General features: G+C 27.3%; 1 protein-coding gene across 1 annotated transcript in view; it reads left to right on the forward strand.

The window, feature by feature from the left end:
- The first annotated feature begins 450 nt into the window (after nt 1-450).
- The window catches only part of LOC105626508, a 35,961-nt gene continuing 25,258 nt past the window's right edge, over nt 451-11,153 (forward strand). Inside the window, exon 1 of the mRNA XM_012207808.1 lies at nt 451-483. Within this exon, the coding sequence (XP_012063198.1) occupies nt 451-483 (33 nt within the window). The remainder of the gene's footprint in view (nt 484-11,153) is intronic.

Here is an 11,153-nt window from a genome sequence, read left to right on the forward strand (position 1 = left end):
TCTCTCTCTCTCTCTCTCTCTCTCTCTCTCTCTCTCTCTCTCTCTCTCTCTCTCTCTCTCTCTCTCTCTCTCTCTTCTCTCTCTCTCTCTCTCCTCCCTCTCCCCCCTCCCATCCCTCCCTCTCTCTCTCTAAATCTCCGTTCTCTCTGTCTGTGGATGTTCATGAGATTCAAGAGCTACAACTGTGAAACGCAAACATGGGACGGTATTCACAATCCGTTTTTATTATAAAATTATCTTAAATATAAATAAAAATAAAAAATTATAAAACTATCTTAAATATCTTAAGATGTTAATATGTCCTCGAATTAACTTACATCTTAAGATTGTACTTAAAACAGTTTTAAATGTAAGAATCGACTATAAGTGTTTCGCATCATGAAATTGATATTGAATCTTTCCTTATACAAGAAAAATTGATTATGCAAAAAAAAAAGATTAATCTCGGAAATGGTCCACATTAAAAAGCAGAAGCTCTCAGAAGTAAGCAGAAGTCTCTTTAACTATTTTTATATTTATAAAAAATTGTAATTTATTTTTCATAATTATAATCATAATTTATTTCATAGTGTTTTAAATAACTACATTTTGAACTATTTTGGCGTTACCCAAGGATACACCACGTGAAGGCAAAATCCACTTGGCATCCCTCTTTTTTTAATTTTTTTATTTTTAAATTCTTTTTACTTTACTAAAGAAATGCCAAGCGGACTGTGAATAGCAGACATCTTGGATAATTAACACCAGTGGTACTGTAACTTTCAAGCCTCAACTCAAAAAATACTTAATAAAAAAAAGTACTTAATAAAAAAATATTTTGTTTTAGTTTTTTTGAAGGGTTCAAAAGAACACAAGATACGGTAAATGTTCACTTTGAGGGAGACTTCTCCTTGATCTTGATCATGTTGTCATTGCGTTATCAACTAAAGCTTAAACTATTTCAATTGATCAAATGAAATAGTACACTCCTTTAAGAATAGACAAATTAATTTTAAAGCAGTGAAAATCCATATTTTAAGCAATAATTTTGCTACTCACTTTTGTTAGCAGTTAAAATGTTCATTGCTATAGATTTACAGTATAAGCTATAAAAATATGCAATGAAAAATAGGGATTTCCATTTTAAAAAATCGATTGACGATGTCACTCAAAATTAAACTGATAAGACCAGTATAGATAGATCTTTTTAAACCTTACAACTTTTATCTAAAACAGTTTTCTATAAAATTTATATTTTTCGAGATATTTCGAAGTCCCAGCATTTTTTCCTTATCCTGTAGGGTAAAACCACTAATTATGGATTACTTTAAAAAAAAAAAATCACATTTTTATCCAGAACGATACCAAACAATTAATAAAATATTTAATAGTTATAATTGATTATAAAGATTACATTACGAATGATTTTTTATTTATAAAACACTCGCCCCGGAAAGTTGAGAGGTCCCAAGTTCAAATCCTGACTGAGGTAAATTTTTTACAATAAAAGTTTCTTATTGGAGGGATTATACAAGATCATAAATTTTGAACAATTGCTTTTGTGTAGATAGAGCGGACTAAACTGAGTCGAAAAGTCTTCTATCATTTTGCAATTTTCGCAATAGTTAACAAGATATTAATTACTAAAAATCACTGAATATTGATTTTCAATAATTTTTTTATTCAAATACTATCAACTTTATAGAAAAACAGCGAGAGACAAAAATTGTTTATTTTCTATCATTTTATGTTTTAATTTTAATTAAATAAAGTAATGACAATTATTCACATTTAGACCCCATATTAATTGCAGAGCAGTTGCTTTATTTGTTTTTAGATTTAATTTTAAGTATGATATTGATTTTTTTTCATAAAATCTAATGCTATTTATTACCTCCTGGAACTAATAAAGCAATTCTTATAGAGTATTACACTTTGAATTTTTAAAGATATACATACCTTAATAACTTTAGTTTATCTGTCACGTTTTATTAATTAATGACATCAGTAAAATTCAACACTGTTGCTAAATAAAAAACAATTAACACTTGAAAAGAAATAAAAATGTTAAAGAATCTTGTGATATGCATCATTTGATGGAAAATATTATAATTACAATATTTAAATATAATATGTTATCCGGAATTAGTGCCTGATCCGCATTTAGTGCTTTTATCATACATGTAGAGGAAATATTGTTAACAAAAATTAATTGCAAACATTTCTGTATACCACCCGCACTCATTTCATGCAGCACCTTCAGCTTGTATTTTTTTTACTCTATTTTTCACGCAGCATCTTCTGCTCGTATTTTCTTGTAATAGGAAATGACAAAGCAATTAAATATCAAGAACATTCTGCGTATGCATAAGTTTTTATTACGCGGAGTTAGATAACATTTACCATTTGTTACTTTTTATGACTATTTACCACAATCATTTAAATAATTTTACCATAGTCATTTAAATATATGAAAAGGTTATAATTATAATATTTAATATACCTCACAAATTAAGGAAAGAAAATAAAGAAAGAATATTATTTAATTTATTATTCATGTATCGTAACAAATATACAGTCTAACTATGACCGGTAAAAACTTCCATAATTTTATATATACGCGCAATATTTTTGAATTATTGTTATCTTTATCATCCTCCTATTACGAAAATGCATCATCTCGTTAGGAAAATGTAAGCAGAACGTCCCAAATGAGAACGGATTGAAATGGATTAAAATGGATTCAGATTTTCAGAAATATGGATTCATGAATATTAAAATGAATCTTTTTCAATCCTGAATGCATTTTTATTCATTTATAGGAATGACATGGAGTATATTTTTATGCTTTTTAAGTCCGATTGCACCAATGTTTTGATTTTAACTTTGATTTTAAACAAGGTTTAAAACTCTCTTTGTCTTTGTCTCTTTTTCGATTTTAAAACGAGACAGAAAGAGTTTTAAGTCTCACTTAAAGTCAAAGTAACATTAGTGCAACCGGTCATAGTCTAAAAATAATATTATAGTATTTTGTGTGCATCGTGAATACTATTTAATTTCAAATTCTGAATAGCAAATATAATATTTTTTAATCCATTTGAATATAAAAATTATAGCGGCCATATCTGTGCATGGAAATTCGATTTAAAGAGAATGCTGGAATTACCGACAAAACACTCATTCGTACTTTTCCAATATTCATTTCGTTTTTTCCTTATATAAAATAAAAAGTTAAAAGTTAAAAATTAAAAAATTAATTAATTTTAACTTCATTTAGTTACATTTGAGACTCTTAACTTTTTAACTCTACTTAGTTATATTTATCGGTAACTATTAATTTTTAATTTGACTTTTTAAAAGTTAACATCCGGGTTAGATAGTTGGCGTTATACGGATTCTATACTCGAATTATATGTATTTTTCTAATTTTAAATAATTTGAAATATTTCATTTACTTTTAAACAAAGAATAAAAAGATTTGAAAGCGATCCATCGTCATGGGAAAAAAATGTTTCATATAATTATGTATATATTATAATATGTATAATTTTATATATACTACATATGTGTATAAATGAATGCAAGGATATATCTAAACAAAAAGTATTTTCCCATATTTGAATAATTTATAAGAATATTATGAGACTTTCAAATTATGATTTTGAAACTTACAAGAGAAATGGCTTGAGAAGTACGATTTGAATGTACATAATTTCGCATTCATGTGATATAGGATATAGCAGAGCAAAAAGTGTATGTAAGTGTTTTACTTAATGATTTGGAAATGACCAAAAATTTCGAAATTGATATATTTTTTATCATTTCTTAATGTACTGTAAAAAATACTCAGATTCGAATGGAAAGAACTAAATTTGAATTAAGTGAAGTATAATCTTAAGTCAAGAAGAATAAAAACCTAGTTAGATGAATAATTTCATGTAGTAAATTGTACTTAAAAATTTAATCAAAATATATGATTAACCAATCTGAAATAAGATTAATGCAATAATATTAGAAATTCATTCAACTACTACAAGGGATTTAATTGCGTGATTCTAATAAATCTGCCTCTTCATGGAGATCAAATCAATCATACAGAAAAGTAAATTGAACTAATTATTTACATAATTCAATGGGACTGCATAATCATATCTGTAAAGTTGCACGAACACGTAAACACGACTTAAAAGTAATAGGAATTTAATATAATAAAATTTAAATTTAAATTAAAACAGCAACTTCTAATGACATTATCGGAATTCGAGCTTCGCTTTAGGATCCTCTTATAATGTTTTATTTGGAATTATAAATCTGTTTTATCGATATCGATTAAATTCGATATTTAACCGTCACTCCAGCATACAAAATCATTTTTGTTTTATTTTTTTTAATCATAATGGCGGCGCTAGAATTCTAGTAAGACTGCTTCTTTCTCCAAGGCTTGCATATTTTAATAAATTTATTTATCCAATTCACTTGAAATGATTTTATCTATTAAACTAAATTCTTTAGAGAAATACACATGATTTTTACGATCGGTTTTTTGTTATAAATACTTTTTATAATTTTTTGGATGAAAATAAAACCTTATTTTCAAATGTTCACCATTTATATAAAAATCAATATTTTAATATATACGTGCGTACTTCTTTAGTAAATTTATATAATGTAGATTATAAAAAAAATTTTGCTTTTTGTTCTTAGTGAAAGTGTATAGCATTTTTGCTGCAAGCCGCGAAAGTCTATGAAAAAGAAAATATAGTTTTACTTGCAAAGTAAAAAGACGCAAAAAAAATTTTTTTAAATTGCTATGCGTAGTTTAAATTATGCACATTAAGGTCCTTTAAACCGAATTTCTATTTATTTTACTATGTAATTATAAAAATTCTCAAAATTATCCTATGTTTTCAGGCATTCACATGTATAATCCTTTAATTTTTAATTTTCCTTTAATATTATAATTAATATAAAATAAAAAATCAACAATTTAAAGTAATTGTGATTATTTTAATTGTAACAATAATATTATGTGTATATAAAGATTTGAAAAACAACGAAAGAAAAACGTTTAATAGAATAAGGCAGGAAAACAAAATACAATTAGGTAACCTCTTTTTTTTATTTATATCTGTTTAATTTTTTAGACTTACTTGTTTTTTTATGCATTTTTATAGTCCCAATTTATTAGAAAGGTAACCTTGTTGATTACGTAATGGCATTGATATTAAACTGATTAATATGTATGATCACCGTCTTTGAGCAGCAGATAATTTGTCCTATCGTTATGACAGATTTATAGAATTTCGAACTTGATATGGAATTTTGAAAATTGAAATATTAATACTTCAATTTTTCTCATTTCCATTCATTCGCTTTTAACTTTAATAAACAAACGTATTACTACTTTTCTTTTACCGTTGTTTTTTTAATATATTCTTTTTACTTATCTCTTTTACTACGTTCTTTTATCAATGTAGCACATTTCAACATATAGCATGTAGCATTTATTTCTTACTTGCACGTGTTAATGTAATTGTAATCGATCCGACCTGTTTAAAAAAGTGTCAGTTTAAAATACACGAACGTAAAAAGAAAAACTTCGAACAAATTATAAGTAATTTAATTATAATATATTTAAATAAATCACATCAAATTTGAAAAAAAAGAATACACAATTATTATACGTCTAAATTTTAATTTTTAAATCAATTTACAATTTATAACACGTAGTGTTATATCGGAATATAGATCTTTTAAATTCTTTAATATAAAAAAACATCGAATTAAAAATAGAATCAAATACGTTGAAAATAGTTAATCAGTATAACTATATCGATATAACATTTACAGCTTATTATAATACGTAGTGTTACGATTGATAATATTCTACACACATAACAAACAAGTTTTATTTAAATTTTAAATGCTTTATTAATTTGATTTCCTTGAAAAGAAGATTTCCTTAATCAAAAACGTGATCAACAATGATAATTACATCAAAATGATTGCGTTTAAATTTCACTTTTATCACTTCGCGTAATATTTATTCTTAAATAAGATAATTATTATTACTTTGTAATTTTTGTTTTTTATGTTTTTATTTTATAAGTATTTTTTAACTTTCTTCTTATATTTTCAAATTTTACAAAATACAATTTCTTTTATTTAAAGAAATTTTTAATAAATTCTGAATTAAAGATCAAAAAACAAAATTTAGTAAGATTACAAGTGTATCAATAAGGCTACAATTGTATCATTTTTATTTCAATCCTTTGTTTTCACTGTATTTCAAAGTTATTTTGTTAATTAACTTGAACAAATTCCACATATTTTTAAAATAATTTTGTTAATAAATTTTATAAAATTTAAGAATAATTTTGTTAAAAATGCGGATGTATTTTTATTAGAATAACAGAGAAAAATACTATACAGAATATACTTCACGATCCAATAAACTTGTTAAGTGCTCGTTTCTCACGCAGACCCGACAGAAACTGCGGAAGCATAAATGACCTCGAACGTACTTTTATTTACTCAGTCTACTGGTTGTTGATAAAGGATGGTGAGGCTCTGCATAGATCGGAGCGGAAGAATTGACTGTTGAGAGAGCAGCACTGTCTGGCCGAGCGGTGAAACAAACGGGCGAATTCCAAATTCACAAATACTACAATAAATAATATTGGCAACTTGTTTATTAACAACATCCCAAAAAAGATAATGACCTAGGGAGCTAGGAAAGGAGGATAAATAAATGGAAGAAACACATGAACATATATATCCTGTATTTTAAATTTTTATCATAAAAAAATTTTTATCATAAAAAAAGGTTCTCAAGTTCGATATTTCTATTTCAATGTTTCGATTAACAAATTATGACAAATAATAAACAGATAAGACATTAAGTCGAATTAGTGATTTCTTCGGTAACCATTTCTGTTTTTGAGCGGTTCATTCTACCGTTTCCATTGTATTTCATTTTACTAAATATTCGTTCGAGATATATATTGATATGGGAATAAATTTCCACCCATTGTAGAGAGATATCATTAGTAGCTGCTTGCATGTTTGATAAAATGGCAATACATGTGTTTGAAAGATGTATTCAAGCTTCTGAGCTTAATAGTTGGCATTCGTTTGAAGTGTAAACAAGAATAACTTTTTTTGCGTTGAAAATGGAATTTATTTCAAAAAAGCAATATTTACGGGAAATTTTACTTCATTATTTCATTTTAAAGAAAAGCTGCGGAAACGCATTGTTTGCTCGCAGATATTTACGAGCATGCTCTATCGAATATCGCTTGTAAAGAATGGTTTCGGCGATTCAACAATGATGATCTCGACGTGCGTGACAAAGAAACGTGAAGATGCACCGAAAAAATTTGAAGATGCAGAATTGCATATATTATAAACTGCTGAAACCATCCGGAAATCATCACTGGATCGTTATCAACTATAACTGATACGTTTGAATCAAGCTTTGAAAGAAAAACGATCGGAATGGGATAATAAGCACGACAAGCTGATTCTGCTATCTGATTAGGCCACATGTTGCAAAACCGGTCAAAAAATCCTTGAAAGAGTGAAGAGTGAGAAATTCTGCCTCACCCACTGTATTCATCGAATATTGCTCCTTCAAATTTATCAAAAAATGACTTGATGAATGGATTGCTTCAAAAGAATCAGATTTCTTCTTTCAAAGAATCCGAATTATTACCCTAAGATGGGAGAAAGTTGTCGCTTCCGATGGAGCATACTTTGAATGAACTCATTTTGTATTGTTTTGTTTAAATAAATACATCTTTTTCATTAAGAAAGGAAGGAAATTTATTCCCATATATGTATATATCGGCTGATTATTACGTATTCAAGTGTAGCGCTCTTGTATACAGTAAGAGAAGAGAAAATAAAAATGAAAGATAAGAGAAGAAAAATTATGTATTTGTGCTGGAAACGCTCAACTTTCTTATTAATTTTCGTTTTGAATTTCCTTTTTTTTTACATATTCGAGTGTAATTTAACATAATGTGACTATGTATTTATAAATTTTGCGTGAAATTGATGTTCAAAGGTTCTTGCATGCAATTAGACACTATTTATGAATAGGCGAACAAGTAACATAAAAACAATATATATTTAAACATAATGAATGAATAAAATACGTGTTAATTTAACACTGCATAAATGCCAATTTTCTCAGAAGAGAAGAGAAAAAAAAGGGAAATATACTTCCACAGTTTATTTACAAATTATGTAGCAATATTATCCTTTTTTTGTGTATCTATTTTCTTACATAATATTTGTGTAACAAATATTTTGAAATATTCATCTTACTTTAAATTAATCTAAAAATTCGAGTGGGCCATTTGGAGCATGCGATTTATGTTAACTTATTGCAATTAATATATTTATTAGAAGTGTGCGAGATCCCAAAATTTCCGAAACCTGATGTTTTTGACGGAACGGGACTGCGAATTGAGTTGGGACGCGATCCCGAAAATTTCGGGATTCCCGAGAATGTTAGGATTTCTCGAGAATCTTCGGGATATCCGATATTGTATGGAATCTTTTAATATAATAATTGTTTTCATCAATCTATAATGTTAATATTCCTAGTACTGGATTTTTTCCGAAATATACAATATTTTTACTTTTCTGTCTTTATTTACAAAGAATCTGCTGTATGATTTGTAATAAAACAGAAAATTTTGTAAAGTGAAAACTCAACAACAGAAATAAAAAACTATGACTATATTCAACAAAATACATTCTACATGAATTTCAATATTTTTAGAAATCCCGAACATTCTCAGGAAGCCCGAACATTTTCGGGAATCCCGAAAATTTCAAAATCCCGTCCCGATCCCGAAAAATATTCCCGTTTCCATCACGACCCGATCTTGCACATTCCTATTGTTGATATTATTGAAACATTTCTTAAGATTGAAAAAGTGTTCTATTATTGAGTCATTTCTTAATCACAATTATAAAATCACATTAATCACAATTATGAAATTAAACAATCGTTCATGTAATTTACATAAAATCAAGATTTCGAAAGATTGACAAAGTTTCCAGCTTACCGGAAACTTTGTTAGCAACAAAGTCGCACTTGAATTTGGGAGGGAGGTGCAGTGGAAGTTGTGCACCCCCCCGGAGCAGGGGGAGGAAGTGGCAATAATCGCGTGGCAATAACGTAATAAATCGCGTTAAGTGAGGACAATTTGATTTATTTCATTCGTATTTGTGCAAGTGCCGATTTTCCTTGTCGTTATGTTGTTACTATAAGGATAGAATGTTACCGATAGTCGAGTTAAACTGCCTCCCAGGCAGTTTAACTCGACTATCGGTAACATTCTAAGATATACGATTCTGGCTATCAGGAACATTGTTTACTGCATGTTGTATATAAGGCGTACAGCATTACCAAAAAGAGAGGGCGAAATTTGGATCGTCACACATAAGCTCGTATTTTGTGACATTGAATATGTAAAAGAAATTGTTTGTTTGTTTTGTATAAACAATTTTCAAATAATTTTCTAAAAGATTCGAGCCATATGTAACTAAAAAAATTATAAAAAATTTTTTTTTATATTTTTTAGAATAAGAACAAAAAAGTAGTCGTGATTAAATTCAAAAAAATTATTTAAAGAATGTGAAATTAAGATACTTATACTTAAAAAATGCTTTTAGTTTAATGTTTCAAATTAATATATACATTATATATATGTTTATACACACACATACTCACGCATACCTAAACAAATAGTCCTGAAAATTTCATTACATATAGCAGCAAGTATTTTTTTTTTAATTGCTTTAATGCCACGCGAAAATATCAATCTTTAGTTTTAAAATCCAATTTATTTTGTTTCATTTTGAAACCGTTCCATTTCCTGAATCATTTTTTTTTATCCTCAATGAATTTAAAAAAAATTGATTATATAAAATAAGATACTTTGTATGTAAAATTTTTAAATTATGATTATTAAAAATTGTAATTTTTATATCTTTATACATTTTATGTAATTGCAATAATGTTATTGATAATATTATTATTAAATTTGTATTAAAATTATTATTATTAACTACAATAATACTATTATTTTTATTTTTATTTTTATTTTAATAATGATAGTAGATATGATATGATCTATTATTAATTTTTGTGTAAGAATACAAATCTTAAAAATAAAATAATAAGTTAATTGCTCTGGTATATTGACAATCTATACATTTCTTTGATTAAAGCTCCGAGCTTCCTACAGATTTTATCATTTTTATCTTCTGAGTAAATGTCATTTCTGAATACGCCTACTATTATGCAACCAAGTATACTTTCCTGTAGTAAATAATGCAAAAATAAATACAAAGTGAATCATTCGAGTTTGGTGCAAGAAATCACTTGATTGATTTATGTAATAACTAAATACTCTTTTGATTAATATTTATAATATACATTATTATTCCACAAAATAAACCTTTTTTTATTCTTTTTCATCTACGTTATTTAAACTCTTCAAGATAGTTTTTATAGAAAGTATCATCTTCCTGATTATTTATAAATACCTGACGTCTCGAAATGATATCTGAATTTCAGATAGAAGCTGGTCGACCTTGTCTTCGTTTGGAAACATGTCAGTGCTCCCATTTGAACATTCGCGATTCACGTTGCAGAATAAATGCACGTGCATTTTGCATAAGATTATCGATTACACACATGATTTCCATAAGACATCTAACTGTTTGTTAGCTGAGTTAGAAGGCTTCGACTAGTTTGCAATTCAAGAGCAATTATGTAACTATTTGAAAATATGAGACAAATGTAATAGCGCAAGCAGAGAAAACGAAAGCGTAATCGGTGCTTCAAGATGATTTCAGACTCCCGAACACTCTCTTTGCGCGTCATTTCCGCTATATGAAAGAAAGTCATAAGTATCAAGTTGCATAACGATCGCTGGGAGAAATGCAGATCATACGCAGTAATTTTAACATCGAACGATGATTGAATCTGTCCTATTTGTCTGCTGCATCTTTCGACACCTCAGCACATAGTAAAATTTTCCCATTGAAGAATTTATGTAATTATTACATAATTAAAATTAATTTAAATTATTATAGAAATAATTTTAATACACTCTAAAATAAATTTTTATCTCTCTTTCTCTCTCTCTCTC

The sequence above is a fragment of the Atta cephalotes genome (assembly GCF_000143395.1).
Source record: "Atta cephalotes unplaced genomic scaffold scaffold00005, whole genome shotgun sequence".
NCBI classification, from domain to species: domain Eukaryota; kingdom Metazoa; phylum Arthropoda; class Insecta; order Hymenoptera; family Formicidae; genus Atta; species Atta cephalotes.